This window comes from Procambarus clarkii, chromosome 13, assembly GCF_040958095.1.
Source record: "Procambarus clarkii isolate CNS0578487 chromosome 13, FALCON_Pclarkii_2.0, whole genome shotgun sequence".
In the NCBI taxonomy this organism is placed as follows: domain Eukaryota; kingdom Metazoa; phylum Arthropoda; class Malacostraca; order Decapoda; family Cambaridae; genus Procambarus; species Procambarus clarkii.
In genome coordinates, this window is record NC_091162.1 from 15,212,902 (window position 1) to 15,233,704 (window position 20,803).

Here is a 20,803-nt window from a genome sequence, read left to right on the forward strand (position 1 = left end):
GGCGAGCGCTTATTGGTCCCGGCCGTTCTTCCCGCCCTCACAGCGACGCTATCATTGGTTGGAAACGTGGGTGTGTCATGGCGCGCTTTGAACAGGCCAGGCTTCCCTTCCCCCCCCCCCCCCCCCCCCCCGCCTTTACTATTTACCCCCCCATTTACTATTTAACGAGCTTGGGTACAGGCCAGACCAGAGAGAAGGGAGGTCATGCGGGTCACTTTATTGGCCTACGATTTAAGAGCGGGGGCCAACATCAGAATATAGATAACTGCAGAAGGCCTATTGGCATAGCCCTGCTCCTGTGCCAGGTAAGTCCACTACGGGCTCACCATAGCCCGTGCTACTTGGAACTTTTGTCCTGAGTAGCTGAATCTAAAACGTGAACGTGGCCTATTGACCCATACGAGGCAGCTCCTATCCCAACTACAATACATTTTTTTACCATAATCTTATTTTTTTTTATAAATCGTTATTCTTTTTTTTCTCTATTGAGTTACTTGTAAGTACATCATACTCGCTACATCTACACGTGCATAAACAATAAGTCACATGTATTTAGCACTGATTTACAAAAATACTTTAGGACACTTTAAAATGGAGCCAACATTTTCCATCTGCCCAAAGTTGGCGTCGCTCAGTGAGTACACAGCAATGATGCGTACTCACATCATTGTACCCTATTCTACATGAATGGTTAGAGGTTTTTATAGTTTCACGGAAAAAAATAATTTTTATAGCTTTACTTTTTTTAATTAAACTAATATTTCATTTAATGGCAAAACTATACAAAAACGGTATTTTAAATGTGGGGGAATGCTTAGAGAGCGATTAATGAAGCAGAAGTAATACTGGAATAGTTTCAGGGTCACGCGCTAGGACGAGACTATTAGCATCGGTGACTAGAGGAAAAGGAATGGATGTGGAAGAGGGAAAATGAGGAGACTAATGGAAAAGAAACCTAGTGAGCGTGAGAAAAGAAATTATTTCAGAAAGATGTTCTCACCTCTCACACAAGCACCGTCTCCCTGGGCCACAACGTGTAACCAAAGATCTGTAGCGCTAGTAAACGGATAACACTATCTACACAACACTTTGATAGGTGTTGCGGAAAATGGATATCAGACTAACCGACTGAGTTACGCTTACCACCCCTGTTGGACGCTCCAACAAGAAGTCAAACCAAGGAAGACCGGGCTTTGTGGCCCTATACTCTCCCTGGGGTTTTCCCTTACAGGATGACACACACACAGAGCCTGCCTCTTATTCAGCTGCCTAGAATTGAACAATGAAATTTACGTCCATGGCAAACCACTGGGATCCAATCTGCAGGAGGCAGAATCTTCACAAGCCATCATATCCTCCTGGAAGTCAGAGCACACAATCACACCACAAATATATTGTGTTCCAAGGAAGGTGACAGGAAGAGTGGAGGCAAGAGAAAGATAATATGATAAAAACGTTTAGAAAAAGGGGGGAAATGAATACACATTCCTTGACACGACCGGAGAGCTTTTAGCAATACAAATCATATCTTCAACTTAATACCAATATTTTATTTCCATGAAGTTGTTGTCAGGTCATTTGTTTAAAAATAAATAATGCAAAGTCCCCAAGCTGATCAACCTTGGAGAAGCCAGTAACGGGCACCTTTAGTGTATAAGAATACACGCCGTCGCCAAAATTATGATACTTTTGGCAGTGATATGCTAGTGTATACAGGGTGCCAAAAGCATGGGGCCAGAAAGGAGCTATGCCACGCGCTCACCTGAGAGGCATCATCAACGCGCACTGATAAGGCGTCCCTCATACGCTCAGCGTCTCCTCGCCCGCAAGACTTTGTTTACCTCAACTGAGGTGTGTTAGAGCATAGTGCAGAGTACCGGACAAAACACTGGCGCCCTAAATTCTTAGCATGGTAAAAAATATGAAGGAGAGATGCTACATTAAACAACGGGTTAAAAAGGCTGAATTTGGCTCGCCTCCACACGTCCACACCGAAATCCACCAACCCTCCACACACACACAGGTACCAGAGACAAATAGGCTATGGGTGAGAGGCTTTGTGAATAAACCGAACTTTTAAAGTAGAGGCAATATGATCACACCGAACAAGATACCAAGTGCTATAGAAAAAATAGACTAACGTTTTTCTGGTGCGAGGTACAAACGAAACCATGGGGTGGGTACAGGTGAAGTTGAAAACTAACGCATTAGACAAACACACGTACAGCAAATGGTAAAGAATTGGAATGAACTGTAACTAGAGGTGATGGAAGTGACCATTCAGTTTCAAAAGCAAGTCTATGATAAGATTGAAATGCCCAGAGGTATCACAGAACCCAGTACAATAGTCATTAAGGAGACTAAAAGCTGAATCTCTTCCTCGTGAACACAAATAGTTTACCAGGCTCGCACGCACATCAACATCCCTAATAGGCAAGCAAGTATGGGACCGACTCCTGCTGTCTTGGGCATCTGAACAGATATTTTCGCACTGGGGAGAGGGAGGGGCAGACTAGCTAGCCCACCTTTACTGGAGGCAAAACCTCAAAGCCACCCACACTCTTGAACGACTTCCACGCTGCAGACCCTAACTTAACCCCCCTTCTGTTTTACTCTCCAACTGTGTAACCATGCTGGCTGGTACCAGATCCAAACAGCATTTAACCATGCTTTCTGATACCAGATCCAATCATGCTGCATGGATCTGCAGTTGATAGGCCCTTGAGCCTATCAATCGCAGGAGGATTATAAAGGTCATAAGAAATTATTAACCAATTAACAAATAGGTTATACTCTAACCCTGAACATAATTAGTTAAATTAAGGATTAATGTAAAATTAGTGTATATACATGGAGGAGGAGGGCACACCTGTACTCACCTAGTTGTGCTTGCGAGGGTCGTGCTTTGACTCAATTGACTCCCGCCACTCAATTGTCAATCAACTGGTGTACAGATTCCCAAGCCTACTGGGCTCTATCATATCTACATTTGAAACTGTGTATGGAGTCTGCCTCCACCACATCACTGCCTAATGCATGCCATCTGTTAACTACAGACGCTGAAAAAGTTCTTTCTAACGTCCCTGTGGCTTATTTGGGTATTAGGTTTCCACTCGTGTCCCCTTGTTCGCGTCCCACCCGTATTAAAGAGTTTGTCTATCCACCCTGTCAATTCCTCTGAGAAGTTTATAGGTAGCGATCATGTCTCCCCTAACTCTTCTGTCTTCTAGTGTTGAGAGATTCGGTTCCAGCAATCTTTCCTTAGCTCACACTTCTCAGCTCGGGGACTAGCCTGGTGGCATACCATGAACCTTTTCTAACTTCGTTTTGTGTGTGACTAGATGTGGACTCCAGTATTGGTCTGACATATGAGGTATACAAGGTTCCGAATGATTCCTTGCAGAAGTTTCTGAAGGCAGTTCTTATGTTTGCCAGCCTTGCATACGTTGCTGATGTTATTTTTATGTAGGCTCCAGAAGAGAGGTCTGTTATGATATCAACCCCGAGATCTTTCCCTCTTCTCGACTCCTTAAAGATTCTCTCCCAGCTGGTATCTTGTGTTTGGCCTGCTCCCTACGCTTATCTTCTTCACTTTGCACTTGCTCGAGTTAAACTCTAGTAGCCATTTGTTGGACTATTCCTTCAGTCTGTCCAGGTCATCCTGTAGCCTATTGCAGTCCTCCTCTGTCTTAATCCTTCGCATAATTTTAGCATCATTAGCAAACATTGAGAGGAATGAGTCTATACCTACTGGAAGATCATTCACGTATATCAGAAACATGATAGGTCCGAGTATAGAACCCTGTGGGACTCTGCTGGTGACATCACGCCAGTCTGAGGTGTCACCCCTCACAGTAACTATCTGCTTCCTGTTGTTTAGGTACTCCCTTATCCACTGGAGCACCTTACCACTTGCTCCAGCTTGTTTCTCCAACTTATACTTCAATTCATGTACTTATGCTCCAACTACAATTCATGTACTTATGCTCCAACTACAATTCATGTACTTATGCTCCAACTACAATTCATGTACTTATGCTCCAACTACAATTCATGTACTTATGCTCCAACTACAATTCATGTACTTATGCTCCAACTACAATTCATGTACTTATGCTCCAACTACAATTCATGTATAACTATGAACTTTAATTGTGCGTAAAGCTATGAGGGTGTTGCAATAGGAGCTCTGCATGCCAAGGTTACCTAACCAGTGTAATGCCAATTAATGATGTCCACTTATTCAGAGTTCAGGTGCTGAATAAACAATGGTCAAGAGAACATACTAGTTGCTACATCACTGGCGTCTCGCACGGCTGCCAACCCTACGTGTAGCTCATCTCTCCTCTAAACCAAACACCACTCAACACAATACATTAAATCATAAGCCGAAGGTCCTATTTTAATCTCACTACATATTTGAGCAATTTACACTAAGCAGGTGTGTTTAGTGGACCGTCTTGGACTTGTTTCCCAGGTGTTCTCTTGCCGTAGGAATAACAGTAAGTGATGGTTCACTCCATTACTTCTCCACATATTCTGTTAGGAGCTCCGCCTGTCACCTAGGGCGGAGACCCACATACTGAAGGATAAAGTCCGTCGTGTGAAAGAATGCGATAAGCATAAAAAGGATGAACAGTCAATGCTACAACGAAGGTCAAGAAGGAGAGCTGGAAAGTGGTAGGGAGAAGCAGAAAGTCCACAGATGAAACGTCCAACCTCTTCGCTCTTCTACACAAGAATACAAGCAGATTCAGCGAGAACGCTGAATGGGAACAAGCCAATTTGTCTGCCTCCCGGTTGGAGGAAAAGATAGAAGTGGGGAATTTATAGATTCGAGTTGGCACTAGATATGATAAGGAAAAACAGACGGGTTGCTATAGCACGTGGAGTTGTGCCAGAGTGCGGTGTAAGCTGCGACAGGTTGTCAAGGGTAACTGCGGTAAATTGCACACTTTAAAGGAATTATTTTAATACCGTACTATTCATCAACAAGGAATTTTCAATGACTATGCATGCGAGGGACAGAGTGGAGACTTCAGGGAAATGCGTTAAAGAATCACTCGGCACTTTGTAATGCTAGAGATTACAGGTTTGGGTGTGAATGACAATGTTAGCTGGTAGTATGTGACATTATGGGGGCAGAGCACAAACATTAAAGCAAATGTTATGGAATGAATGTAAAGGATCTTGTTAAAAGTATTACGGGAATTCTCTGGCACAAACATAGTACCCTAAATGTCTACAACACAAACAGTCAGTCAGAGCATTACAAACAAATTACAGTAGATGATTTACGAGCAATTTCGTGCTCAAAAACCAGTACATTTTATTGCATTAACAAAAACATGGAGGAATGTAGAATGTCACTAGACACCACCTTAAGTGTGTTGAAATTACAAAGTCTGAATACTAAAAAGATCCGAGAGTAATGTTTAGTGAGGCTCTAAAGCCAAACAAAAACCATTATAAATGTTCGGAATATGGTAAATAGGATTCCGAATGTTCAAAAAACCTTAGCAATAAAAACCCCGAACCTGACCAACACCACCCCAACCTTACCCGGTCAAGACACCAACCATGTGTGAGCGCCGTCTTAGGCTCAACAAAGCAATGAATCATCCTCCCCCCCCCCCCCGTCAAGACCCACCTATCACACCCAACACTTTCTCACTCACAGCAAATAACTGTACAACAGTGGGTACTGGATAACAATAATATGGATAACAAATATCCAGATTATTAATAGGCTGCTGACAGCAAAGAACCACACGATTGTAACAACCCATTTTAATAATAACCAAGTCTAATATGACGGCAACAACTCCGATGACAACTCATCCTAACGAAGCTTAACTATCGGAAATGATATGACTAATCAAATTCAATGACAAAGTCAAAAGCTTAACCAACAAGCCCTACAGAGTTGCCGCCATTTATCAACTTCTAAATGATTTCGCAGGTCAACACTGTTCTAAAAAAAGGTGTTGCAAGTGTGTGTGTAACACCTGAGGACGGAGTTTCTGCAGCGTGTCTTCCCCCTAGCTGTGATCAGGCGTGGTGCAGACCCCTGCAGCTGGGTCTAACCCTAGCCACTTTCCGGTCACCTTAATTCTACTGCCTCTCTGTATTTATTTACCCTCTTCGCTTCTCGTCCTCCCTGGGGCTCGCCCTCATTTTGACATGACACGACTTGTACTTAACTGAAGGCTACACAAGCGTATAATGGCAGGCGGGTATTCGTTGTCACGTGAGCATCACTGTGCAGCATGTGTGTGGGGGCTGTGTGTGGAGCTGATGGGTGTAAACAGGAGGCAAGTATGTACAAGGTCTCCATGTCAACACCCGGCTGAGGGTGGGAATATAGGAGCAACAGGGCAGGTCGGGCCAGCATAGACGTTAATCGATGGTGCTGCCGCATCCAGTGTGGCAACCAGAGCGAATTGACGCGTCCGCGCCGCGGCAAACCAACCAACTACACACACACACACACCAGCCGGAACTCTTACATCATCAAACTCTGCACGGAACAATGGTAATACCACGAGGTCTACATCACAACATTCCATGTGCCATGAAGGACAAAGACGTTATAATCTGGTATCCCGCAAGTCGTTTGTAGAATACATTTTGCCTAACCAAATTCCACAACAGATAAACACTAGCATAACGAATACTCGTCTCCGACCTCTGAATGTGTGTATTATATTTTACAATTTAACGTGACTTACAAATTATTAGTATCATATCGAAGTTTTAAGCAACAAAGGATACTGAGCATTGAGATCTGGTGAATCATGGCTACACGAGCCGAAACTGTGCAACCACGCCTTCCTCTTGTATCAATGTGCTCTGCACAATTCTTCCTTCAACCCAAACGTAATTACTCAAAATTATCATTAACTCTTAGAATAACGATCCCTTCTGTTGGTTGGTTTCCCCGCCACATACAATGATGTGATCGCACGAGGGCGATATATAAAGGGAGCAGACTGGCATCTCTGCCTACAAAAAACGGGTGATGTAACGAGACATTAAACTAGTTCACGGACATGATATGTGTGGTTTGGTCATCACATCTCCAGTCACGTTATTGTGACTCATCGTCTGCACAGGGAGCACAGTGGGCGAGCAGTCAGTTCTCCTGCTTGATGGGGTGCTGGGAGTTCTTCTACTCCCCAAGTCCGGCCCGAGGCCAGGCTTGACTTGTGAGAGTTTGGTCCACCTGATTGCCACTATGAACAAAATACAATGGTAGCCTATCCACAAGCGTACGAACCCAAACAACCCATCTACTGCAGGGGACCATAACGTACAAAGTGGGACGTATTAGTTCAGTGGACGGATTACCCGAGTGGTTTATAGAGATGGGTTTTGTATTGGTAATTATGTCTGATGGCAGATATTGGAACCGGCTGAGGTATTTAGCGCCAAGTTTTCCAGAGAACATAATCTGCCATAGGATTTATGTCCAGATTCGCAATTCCTGCCGGGAGCAGCACCGGATCCAGTAGTGAAGGGGGTGTGTGTGTTGAGACACGCCAGGGCTGCCGGTGGGTCCCCCCTCGACCAGTGACGCGGAGCAGTTTATTCAGGTTAAAACCAGTCACAATTTGGCTAGAAAGTCCACAGACATGGTTGGGGGGGGGGGGGCGGCCCGAGGGTCCAGGACAAGCAGCCCACAGTGCCAAGTGTGGAGGCGTCTCCAGGAGACCAGGAATGTGAAACAACACTACAAAATTGCTCAAACATTGATTCACTACAACTATTCCAGGAAAGGGAGCTGGCATTCCTAGAAGGGATATTAACATTCCAGAAGGTATGCTACAACCCCATTGAGTATACCCCCCCCCCCCCACCATTTACAGGGTCAATTTTCGCCTTCCATCAGGTAGTGTGAAGGTTGAAGTGGCTGTGAACCAGCATGCCTTAAAGCAAGATGTACTAAATTGCCAGGTGGACTAAACATTCCTGGAAGGGATGCCGACCAGCACTTGAGGAAGCTAAGGGGCGCCCCCATCATCGCGCGACATCACTACCAAGCAATTAACACCTTGGGTACCGTGTGGGATATTAAGTCACGCAACCGTCACATACTCACTCGTCTAGCGGGCTTAGGTCAGTGTTGGGGTGACGGAAGGACGGGGGATGAGGAGCGAGAGGGGACAGGGAGGAAGACGTTGTTGTTGTTGTTTTAGATTTAGCTACTCGGAACGAAATATCCATGTAGCACGGGCTATGGTGATCCCGTAACTGGGGAGGAGAGCCCGTAACTGGGGAGGAAGACGCACACAGTTTAATATATACATACACGCAGTGAGAGTTTCTTTCTAGTTGACGAGGTTGTCGGTGTTTTTAGACAACCTGCAGCCTTGGAAACCAATCGACTTGAGAATGGTCCAGGACGGACCGAAACGTCGTTGTTGTTATAGATTCAGCTACTCTGAACAAGTTCCAAGTAGCACGAGCTATGGTGAGCCCGTAGTGGACTTACCTGGCACAGAAGCGGGGCTGAGTGAGTGCAACGTCGTCGTCCCTTCACTTTCTAGTGTGTGGTTTGGTCAACTTATTTCAGCCACGTTATTGCGACTCCTCGTCTGCACAACCTACAGCTTTTGGTACAGGAGTGAGTGATAAGAGGTATTCACAGTGGTATTCACTGTGGTGGGCAGGGGTGCAGATGTGTACCAGGAGCTACGTACCGGTTGATAGGCTACAGAGAGATCACTGGGAAACGGGACAAGAGGAAGAAGGTAGATAGGATGGCTTGTTATGTACCACCTCCCCCCCCCCCCCCAACCACAGTGCGCGGTGGTTTAATTCACTGTCGGGGGACAAGAAGCCAGAGTGTATTCATACACCTTTGGCATTTATCGAAATCCCCCACCCCCCTCCCCGCAGGGCAGAATTACTGACCCCGCCCAGAATGCAACCCCCCCACAGCAAGCTGACTAACTCCTTAGTACCTACTCACGGCTAGGTGAACAGAAGCATTAGGTGAAAGGAAAGGTGCCCAACTATTTCTGTCCCGCCCGGGATTCGAACACTGATTTCTCGATTGTGCGTTGAGAATGAACCCGACTGTACTCTCGGGTTTAGTTTAGTCTTGACAATCAACAGCTTTATTACCATCTAAATGAGGCCTAACTAGAGCAAGATAAAGCAGAGGATTACATTAATTGTGTTAGTGCTTCCTCAAGTGTACACCTCTGTGCCTATGTATCACCCGGGGGTTACAGAGGCACATACTAGACACTGAACCCAAATATTATACCCCTGGAACACCTCTGGATATTCCAGGGGTACGAATAAGCCCAGGAGGAACTGGACTGCAGTGGTTTCAACCGAGAAATTTTTAATAGCTGCTAACTAAGAATCAAAATATTGGAATTATGGTCGAAGTTTCGACATATCTGACGATGAAATCTGCACCAGGTCACGCTATATTAGTCACCAACCTCACAGAGTCCGTGCCTCCTACCTACAAAAGAAACATTTTGGGAATTACCTGGAGATCCCTTTCATTCGGTTTCGAGTCCTTCCACCGAGCCCAGCCCGGAGTCAGGTTTGTTAGTTTTGTGCGCTTAAACGTCCTAAAAATAATAATTCAAGAGATGAATCAGTGAGGAAATTAGTCCAGGAGTTTGTTGATGTGTAGAAACACTGAAGGTCAAATATTTTATTAATGATACACAAGATTCAGGTTAACTGCAGAAGGCCTATTGGACCCACACGAGGGAGCTCCTATTTATATCCCCGCCCAATCTCATTCTTATGTATGTCTAACCTACGCTGGAAACAATCAAGGGATCCCACCTCTTACGTTATGCGGTAATTGGTTCCACAAATCAACAACTCTGTTACCGAACCAGTATTTACCCAAGTCTTTCCTAACTCATTCAATTTATATCCATTGTTTCGTGTTCTGTCTTGTGTGGATACTTTTAGGACCCTATTAATATTCCTTTATTATGTACATCCATCCACTTGTATACCTCTTATAATGTCACTTAATTCTACGCCTTTCTAGAGGAAAGATAAGAAATTAAAGACATTCTTCGCCTTTTTAGAAAATGTAATTTAAGCTTTGCTAATCTTTCTTCATATGACAGGTTTCTAATTTGGAGGATTAACTGTCATAATACAGTGGACGCGTTCTTGTGAATTTATATCCATTTTATATTATGGCGATCAAAACTAAACTGCATAATCTAGATGGGGCCTAACAAGAGTAAGATATAGCTGAAGAACACCACCCGGTGTCTTATTACCAAAGCTTCGATAAATAAATCCCAGTGTCCTATTTGCCTTAAGAACATTTATGCATCGATTTTTTGGTTTTAAATTCTTACTAATCATAACTTCCAGATCCCTTTCGCAATCTCAACACCATCTAGCTCGTATCTTGTAACTCTCATCATTACCTAGCCTCAAAACCTTACACTTGTCAGCATTAAACTGCATCTGCCAATCCTATTGGCAGATGCAGTTTTGCAAAACCCAATTTAGATCGTCTTGAAGTGATAGGAGTCTTTTTCCTGTGTTTATTTCCCTCCCGATTTTCGTATCGCCAAATTTGCAAATATTGCTGCTCAAAACTGAATCTAAATCATTTATATCTGTAAATTAAGCATTTTCAATGTGGAAAGTTTCTAATTTGTAGCATTAATTATCATCCTTCGATAAACGCGTTCTAGTAAATTCATGTTCATTCTATAGTAAGGCGATGTCTACTAAATAAACATTCATGCTCTTTCAGCTTAATACCTGTAAAAAAACACTTACTGTGCCAACGTGTTATATTCATCCGATGCAGTAGTTTGTATATCCAATAAATGCAGAGAATCCAAAAGATAGTGGAGTGTTCAAACAAATCTTAAATTCCATGGAGCAATAAAGTTAATTTATTTAATGTTGTGCAGGGGTGAGGAAATACCGCAGTGCTAACAAGTTTGGCCACCAGTGGTACGTAGGAATTAATACGTCACCAATACACCAACACTTAATTAATACACATACACCATCTGTAGCCCACAGAACATGCAGCACCGCTCCTGTGCCAGGTAAGTCCACTACGGGCTCACTATAGCCCGCGCTACTTGGAACTTGTTCCGAGTAGCTGAATCTATAACATCATCATCTGCAGCCTCTGCTCAATCTTGCGGTTTACCGCTCTCTGCACTCCAGCTCTCTCTGTGACGACATCTCGTGCTCTATATTCTCCTCGCACCATACACGCTGCCAGGTGGGCCCAGCGCCGCCTGGGTGTCCAGAACCCGGATTCTGGAAAGTTACGCAAGCACTTACGAACCTGTCCATCTTTCCTCAATCTTTGACGGCTTTGGTTACATTTATTAAACAGTTTATAAGCATGAAAACTTCGCAATCAACTGTTGTTATTGTTATAAACAGCCTACTGCTGTTTCGGAGCTCATTAACCGTTCAATAATTGTAAACAAAGCCGCCAAAGATTGAGAAAAGATGGACAGGTTCGTAAGTGCTTGCGTAACTGATTCGTGAATCTGGCCCCTGGATTCATAGCCTACTGTAGACTGGTGCCAATCGTAGCATAATTCCCTAATTCTTGTGGTCTACGAATACTGCACGATTCAGTGTTCTGCGCATTAAAGTTCAATGCATAGTAAGGCCTAAATTGGGTTAGATATTTAGGTTCTGTTGGGGATTATTTGTATTTGAAATACGTGGGGTGAAGTATTTACAGAATGGGATTCGAACCGAGGTAGTAAGCTGCAACCCGTTCTCAGACCAAGTCCATTAGGGGGGAAGCCGGCAAAGTTCATCCTAAGTGTGCTTTTCCTCTTGTCCAGTATATTAATCTCTAAATTGCCTGTGAACATGATAGGTAGGTTATCTATATCTATTTACTTGTTGCAGACGAGGAGTCACAATAACGCGGCTAAAGTATGTTGACCAGACCACACACTAGAAGGTGAAGGGACGACGACGACGTTTCGGTCCGTCCTGGACCATTCTCAAGTCGATTGTGAGAATGGTCCAGGACGGACCGAAACGTCGTCGTCCCTTCACCTTCTAGTGTGTGGTCTGGTCAAGAAATATTTACTTGTTAATTAACTAAATAAATTAGAACAGTAAAGGAGTATTACTCCATACCATTTCATTATCTTGTGATTTTCCTGGAGCAAGAGAGATACAAAAATAATTCACATGCTTGTAGTACTTTATTTTAATTATCCAAAAATACTTCTTTGTTTCAAATGTCATTTAATTTTTTTGTTACACTTTACTGGAGAAGCCGAGTGACTAGCGAAGCGAAAAGCCGTTCAGTACGAGAGCAAATTTAACTAGATATAATTAAGAACATTATACAGCACGTACAGGTATTATAATTATACAATTCGGAGAAGAAGCATGTAATTCGGGTAAGTGAAAGATACATTTGCTACGCTGTACTAGCATATTAATATGGGGGGTTCAGTTCCAGTGGCCAAGTACGGTATGTTTATTGAGACAAGGACAAAAAAATACATCTCAAAGGGATAGAGTAGCTTAGGCTATTTCTACCCCCAGGTCCAGTGACCATTATGTAACTATCCTTCTGTTACGCTCTGTTAACTAAAACTGTGAGAGGCGATTGATATACAGCTTTACCTAGCCTCATCAATGCTGCAACTTCCTTAGCTAAACGAGTATAGGAGTTCAGTTCCTGAACTCATCGTGTGTTGGTTGTGAGTGCACAACGAGTACACTAAACTAAATAACATCCTACACGTTCTGCTTGGCTAATGTATTCTTTAAGTCGTGAGAACTCATGCCGACTTTATTTTGATATCATATCTAGTAAATGCATCACGATAAACATTTAGTGAATGTGTTTATTTAGTCCAAGGTTGAAATGTTTATTTTTTCCCAATGTTGAAAAGTGCGAAAGTTGCTTCTCCTCCCCTGGTGTAGAGCAGCAACAAGTTCTTTCTTCCTTTTTAGGGGAGTATCGTACATGCTGCTATGGCGGTGTGTCCACTCCCAGGATGAGTGGCGTACTGCCCAATAAACTCACCCCTCGGGGTAAATAAGTAAGTTTCGTGAGTGGCGCGGGAGACCACGTCGTACTGGGAGTGTGTTGCCAGGCGCGCGAGACACCCCTGGCCTCGTGGTTCCCGCAGGTCATTAACCCCAACACATCTGCCCGCTTGGCCAGCAGTCAGTCTCCTGCAGTTTCATATAAGCTCTAAAAACCCTACCACGTATCTACCCGGGCAAGCTAAAAGGTCTAGTATTACATATAGCACCTATGCAAAAAGGCGCTAAATATATCAATAAGGCTGCCAGTACTAGGAGACCAGACATACCACTGTCGTTTTAACTCAATGTCTTCATTGAGATTAATTGTATTATTCAAGCAAAAAATACATTATTATGATCCCAAATATATTAATATCCCCCCCAGCACCACCAGGAAGGATACACCCACCCACCAGCCGCCCCCGCCGCCCTTGGAACACTTACCTGTCTGAGGAAGGTGATGGGTTTCTGACCCATGGCGTGGGCGTCGCCGATGTTCGCCTTCGTCACCGTCTTAAACGGCTTACTCACTCCCTGTAAGAATTACAAGGCATGTAAATAAACTTTAGTTTTAAAGCATGTGCGCGCGCACCCACCTGCATGCACGCAAACACACAAACATTTACACAAACGCACAGTACTTCACACACTCAATTTGGAGAAGGGACAGAAATTATGAATGTTGGAGGAGTGTTTGAACAAGTTGCAGGAGAGGATGGTAGAGGCCAAAGGAGTCCGTTTCAAAGCGTCACATGACAAGTAACAAGATGACGGGACACCACGAGCGTAGCTCTCGTCCTCTAACAATACTTAGGTATTCCATGCACCTGGACTCTTGGGAGACTCGAACCACGGACCTCACGTGTGTGGGGCAGAAGCTGTATCCACTCAGCTATGAGTAGTCTTGAGGAAAGATTCCCAGAAGATTCTCAGGCGTGGAGTACGCGGTTCGAGTCTCCTACAGCCAAGGTGACGAGTGTATTTCTACGGAAGTGTGGATAACTATTTATTTATACTTGGGGTAATTACGCCCCACAAACGTAGTCCTAAGGGGCCCAGATTAAGATTCCAGACAGTGGCAGACAAGAATGGACAGTTTTATTTCGCCTGATGTACCTGTTCACAGGCTGCAGTCTGGTGACGTATGTACGTAAGATAAGCGGTACATGTAGTAGACATGTACCGCTTGTCAGTAGACATGATAGAGGTAAATAAGTCTGGAGTCAGTACATTAGACAACCAACTGTTAGACAGGCGATTAGTCCAAGAGCTAACTGCTCTATGCTGCAGACACAACAACAAAAATACACAAACACACTAGTGACTTGCCACTACCATCTGTCAAGGTCGTTGAAGAGCAAACCCGCTCCAGCCAGCAAGTTCCACCAGGCCGCCCCTTGTAGCAGTATTTTACAACTTTGCCAAAATGAACACACTTTTGAAGCAAGTTACACAATGTCAACAGCCTTTCATGTCACAAGAGGTTCAAGAAACATCCCGCAACAGTCTATTCAGATCAATTTGCATCCGTGGTGAGCCAGTTACAGTCATTAATCATGCTCCACAAACCCAATTAATGGGGCAGCTTATGTCCATGCATTACCTACAATAAGCAAACTTCGGATATTACGAGCGGGGAAAGTTCTCAATGAAAGCGTCAAGACTTTTGGGGAACAATGTACTCTTTATTATTCGTAATAATAATTTTGGCAATTCTCCAGACAACCGCGTTAGCCCGTCCCAGTAGGCTACAGAGCCTACCCAGTGTTCCCACTCACCGTGCCGCTCCCCAACCCGTTACCTTAGGAAATACACTCCAACATTTGATTTTCATCAGTCAAGTCATTAAGAATGCCCTCCTACGAAGTTTAGCATACCCTCTCCCCTACACTTTGTACGGCTTCTATAAACTGTAATCATTTGTATCTTTTTCAACCTCAGGGGTGCCACTAACTACTTTAGTGAATGAACTAGCACTAGCAGCAGGTGGAAGTGGATAATGACTATCAACCCTGACATAATCCAGGCCAGTATTGTTGGATGTTCCCCCACACATTTTTTTGTCAGGTTGGTCTATAGTACCTACACCCATTATATATATATAGTACAAAATAGAGACTGTTAAACACAAAAAATCCAAGTTTTGCAGAAGGCCAGAGACAGAAGGCAACAAACATTAACTTTCCTTACGCCTAGGTTAGTACATACACAAAATTAGGCATACGAATGTTTATCTAGGCCTAGGCCAGGTTTATGTTTACTGTTATACGCTTTTAATTTTCATTGCATAAAAATGTGGGCTATAACCATTCATATTTCTCCACACTCCATCCATAAGGCGGCGGCGTGGTGGGCCAGCCAGTCTACACGCGAGGTAACGCTGGCGCCCTTCCTGGAACACCACTAGGCGAGCTCCACGCCTCCGTGACATGCTTTACAACTTCACGCTACCTGTACACACCAGCACTGCCCTCCTCTCTGTCTGGGGCCAGGCTCGTCTTTGGCAGCGTATAGGGAGTATTCGCCGTCGCCTGTGTGTGCAAAGTTTTATATTTCCCAGCTGAAGAAAGTCAACTCTTTCTCCGCCTAAGAGCTTAACTTTGGTGAAAATATAGTTCTGGTTCATCCAATATTCACTTGGGTGAAGTAGCAGAACCAATCTTTTATACGGTGTATTGTAACTTTTTCTCGAATATTATATAATGCAGGTTAATAAGGTTAGGTTAGATTTTGTAGTTACGTTGATTTAGAGTGATTTATAGCACAAGCTTCAAGTGAATGAGGCTTCAAGTGCAATGTGCTTAAGTGTATATAGAATTGTGTAGATTATGAAATCATTACAAAGTAGAACTTTATTGATCCAACGACAAGCTTTTGTTTTACGGAAATATATTCCTTATCGGACCCCAAGCCTCTGGCTGGCCCGCTAAGCGTTACTTATGCAGTAGAAAGAGTGTATGACTAACGTTGGTGTCAATAAGGATATGCCCCGCGTGTTTAACAATTTCTTCTGCACTGTAAAACGTCGGTGGTAATCTATATTTGGTTTGTAAGTGCACCGTGTTAGGTAGTGTTCCAGTGGGATGTGTGGCCAACCAACCCGTTCTCGCACTTCCGTACAGTCAATATTGACTTATTAAATAAGTGCATATGTGACATACTAATTTATTGTGAATATTTTAGTTTACCTTGAAAAGCTTCATAGAAAACACCGACCTTACCTAACCTTCTTAGTATGTTAAGATTAGCATCTTATTGCTTCGTAATTACAATTATTACTTAACCTATACCTATAATAGGTTAAGTAATAATGCTAACGTTTCCTCACTTCTGCAACCCATAAAATCTATTTTCCCACGGACACCGGTATCCAAGTACCGTGCAAGTGTACTTTGTTCTTATATTGTTCTCTTGTTAAAATAAGTAGTTCACAGTTGGTTGAATTTATGTACCGTCCGGCAGATCCTGATGTTGCAGCCGCTGTCTTGTGGTCACACTACATCTGCATTTTATGCCACTAAATATCTTTCACAATGAAATCATATTAACCGCAATATATCAATGAGAAAATCAATAGGAGCCATGCTTGGGAGTACACCAAGTGAGCGGGTTCGAATCCACCTCACGACTCGTACTGATTTTCTCATTAATTATTTACTTTGTGGTATGAACATTCCTCCTCCTAGTCGCAAGTTTTGCAGCGTCATCTGCAATGTCGCTCCCCGATATTCCTACACGACTTGCCATCAGTCTACAGGTATTTAGTGACCCCCTGAAGCCTTCCCTCAGCAAACCTCTTGAGCTCTACAACCCGAAATCTACCCACATCTACCATCAAGTAGACGACAACCCTGTAAGGTTTGCTACACTACCTGGCCAGCTACGTGGAGCATTCTCTAGGCTGCCTCGGTAAGCAATAAGGCGTGTGAGTGGGCGCATATCTATATCTGGCACAACAGAGACCTGTACACGGTGCCAAGTAGACAGCCATCACAGCGAGGATACATAACACTGTTGAACACACACACAACACTACGCATATTCTCGTTACTCAAATTTCTTCATTTATTAAACACCATCATATAATCGGCCGATACAGACCTGATCAGATATGAACAAATCTTCACCGACTACAATACCAAATACTTTCATTAGTAGTTCAATGCCACGACTTTATATTGTCCACTGTACCAAGGTGTACATCCGAACCAAGTGTGGTTGTGCTTAAATTTACTGAAATTTTAGTAAATCATGACTATTAATTTATAAGACGTTAACGGAAGAAAAACCACTAATTAGAGCTGACAAGCTATTAAAAATCCGGAATTAACAGGCTTCTAAAAATTGCCTTTTTATCAATATGGGTTGAGGAGGCAGGCGTGTGGGGTGAGGCAGGACGCTGCTCCCATCCACGCCCTGCTCCAAAGATGGTCTCTGTACATTCCCTCTATGGTATGAACAAGACCTAACCTGTTAAGCTGCCGCCCAGTTGGGTGGGTGTGGAGCACATGACTAACTAGTAGCTAGTGAGGGCTACCATTTTGGGAGGATGGTTGACGAAACTTTTCGAGTCGGCTTCGTACATAGTCAAGTGGGATACAAGTCAAATACTGCGCTAACTTATTAAAACTCTTAAGTCAGTATTTGACTTTAGTTAATGTGAACCAGATTGCTACGAATACTTTCGTGAAACTGGCCATACTCTCTCATATGATTTAAAGAACACAAAGTATTAACCTTCACACGAACAATGTTCTCTACTGTTATGTTAGTAACTTGTATCATCCTATAGCTTGGTCTTCCAAAATCCTCCCAGCCTCTACTCTTCACAGACGCCGTCTATTTTAACCTGTTCTTATATACAGTCAGCGTGCCCAACATGAACCTTAGTCCTGGCTTTGTTGCTGCCTACTCTTGCCTTTACCAGTACATGGTTACATGTCTAATGATAGCAAACTTGATCTGTCTTGGATATTTGCTCGTTTGTTCAATTTTATTTCTCTTCTTCCAATCTCCGTTTTCGTTATCTCATATTCCACGCGTTTCATTTTAGAGTTTTTCTTTTCGGCTTATTATTAGGTTTTCTGCATTTATTGCTATTCTTTGGTTTGTATGTTAGCTCTTTTCATGCTTTATTCACTCCTCGCCTTCCCCTCTCGTCTTCTATTAACTCTCCCACGCCTTCTTATCACGGCTTTATAAGGGGTCCAGAACGGAGAGAAATGTTATTTCATTTAACCCGTGTGGGTTGGCTCGTTTCGGACACGTTATTGTTATTTAGTCTGTAAGGAAATCCACATTACGAAAGATATGAAGGATGTCTCTAGCGAGGGACAAACTTCGTTGCATCTTTGAAGACGGATGCAATCCGTCTTTGAAATCCAGTTTTCCAATGGATTCTGTGGTTAAACTGCATTTCCTCAAAGTGGAAGAGAGGTGATAGGGCAGCTCAAGCGATGTTTGTCACAGAACAAACTGCTTCTTCAGGCAGAGAAATGCGGCAAGATTGCGGAGGGCAGACAATTTGGTAGTTATGATGTAACTAGCTGCCTCACTAAACACACTACCGTACCTATGTTTCCGCAGTATTCTCATTCTCTCCACTGCTTTTATTATCTAGTACCTATTTTCGAATTTTATCCTTCACATTCCAGCGAAAATGCAGTTTTGCAAGACTAAAAAAAAAGGCAAGAGGAGGAGGAGGAGGGGAGGAATTGTCCATGGCCGCCGCCCCTCAATACTCCGTGCGGGCTCCCTCACTCAACGTCAAAATGAACCTGGACATTATGAATTTGTAATATAAGTGTATAATCGAACACCAGTTGGATCCGGCCTTGCTACATTCCTGCCTCGACACCTGAATGACAAATGTAATGGATACCAGACACGTCACACACACTCAATGATCGCCATGGTAACCATATAACGCAGGCGGCCACGGCTGTGAATCATTCAAGGTTCTGCCTCCACTTGCAACTCTTATGGCATTATATAATATGCTACATTATAATCCATTCTGTTTACACAGTACTTTTTGTAACGTACATACCATATATGTACCATCGTACATACATAGACGTAATGGACAATTAGATCGTAGAATTTGATACTTTATAGACTCTGGACAAATAAAAACTAAAAACCAAACTTAAATATTCCTAGGCCTAATATAGCGCACATATTATAGTAGGCCTCGGATAACCTAACTTTCCAGGATTGTTACAAGTTACGTTTTTCTTTGCAACATCTGTACAAAACCTTTTCCAATTTGTCTAAATTCAATAGTACCAATATGTACTTTCTAACTGCCTCTGACGTCAATGTATGTACGATAGTGCTCATCGTCACTATAAGTACTGTACTACGGAAACAGGAGGTGGTCCTGTATAATACGGGCAACAGAGACAAACCAAAAAAAAACTTCCCTAGGCCTCGCCTCTCGCAACACTTGGCCGTGTTGCGAGAGGCGTCCAAGTTTAATACAAAATGTGTTAAACAAATAGATACTTGAATATAAACAGATTAAAATTGTATTTAGTCCCAGACATGCACACTAATAATATTAAAATACCCTAAGGTAAATTGACGATTTTCATCGGGAGAACAATAAACCAGGAATGGTTAGGTTTAGTCAAGTTCATTTATTATGCACCCCATACCCATCTTGTGGGCGGTAGTGGAAAGGGTTACAGAGGCACATAATGGGCTCAGGGACTGAACCCCACAATTCATTTAGCTAAACAAGTTACAATCTTGATGAGCTAGTTACAAAATTCAATATGGAGGTTTAGTGCCAAACTTTCACTCCAGCTATTGTGTAATGAATAACTTGCTCTAGCTCTGGATATCTAATATGCGCGTGGCACACGACGGATTAAGGCAACATGATTCACACGTGATTCGGGTTTATATCGCGACACACAATGGCCTGTATTGGTCAAGCTGGGTATAAGATTCATCTATAATATAATCCAGTGTTGAGTCGCGGGTAGTTCACGTTTCGTCATTGCTATCACACCTCCAACCCCTCCCACCTCACCCCTTCACACAACCTCCCCCCCCCCCCCACCCTTAACCCCGTTACACACACCCCATCCCGCACCGAACCCCCCTAACACCCGCGACTTCTAACTGCATTAACCTAGGTTGAGCTTCATTTTAATAGCCTAGCTTCTCTACCAAAGATTAGAATATCTTCGGCGCGTTGAAATACATTTTTGTATCCGGCAGGGAGCTTACCAATTGTTCTAAAGCACATTCATGGTTCTATTGTTTCAAGCCCAACATGGTGGGATGCGAGGCATCTTGCCCACAACGACTTCACAACCGGGAAGCTATACATATTATTATGGGAACTAGTCGGTATTCGTTGTGTTCTGAAGCTTTTTAGTTTTTATTTAGTGTAATTCGCACAAATATTTGTGCTGTGATTATAATAATAAAAAAACACCGATTATTGATGCATTACTTTGTTACCGTTTACAAACCCAAGACCAGGTTCAGTTTTAATCAATCCTACCGTCTAAATACAATGTTGAGTACCTGAGTGTCAGTCTTCCAATTGTGAGGAAAAGAGGAGAGGGGCGGGGTTGGGTGATTGAGTTTCTCTCCTTTCTCACCCTATCAACCCAGCTTCAGGTTGTCACCAGGTGATGAAGTAACAAAGGGGAAGGGGAGGAAAAGGAGGGGAAGAGGGGGAAGGGGGGAAGAGGGGGAATGGAAGATGGGGGGTGGGAAGAGAGGGAAGGGGGAAGATGGGGGG

General features: G+C 43.4%; 1 protein-coding gene across 1 annotated transcript in view; it reads right to left on the reverse strand.

Moving 5' to 3' along the window:
• LOC123757118 (alanine aminotransferase 2) overlaps window positions 1-20,803 on the reverse strand; it is a 41,306-nt gene that overhangs the window by 16,211 nt on the left and 4,292 nt on the right. Inside the window, exon 2 of the mRNA XM_045740513.2 lies at window positions 13,486-13,575. Coding sequence (XP_045596469.1) covers window positions 13,486-13,575 — 90 coding nt within the window. The remainder of the gene's footprint in view (window positions 1-13,485; window positions 13,576-20,803) is intronic.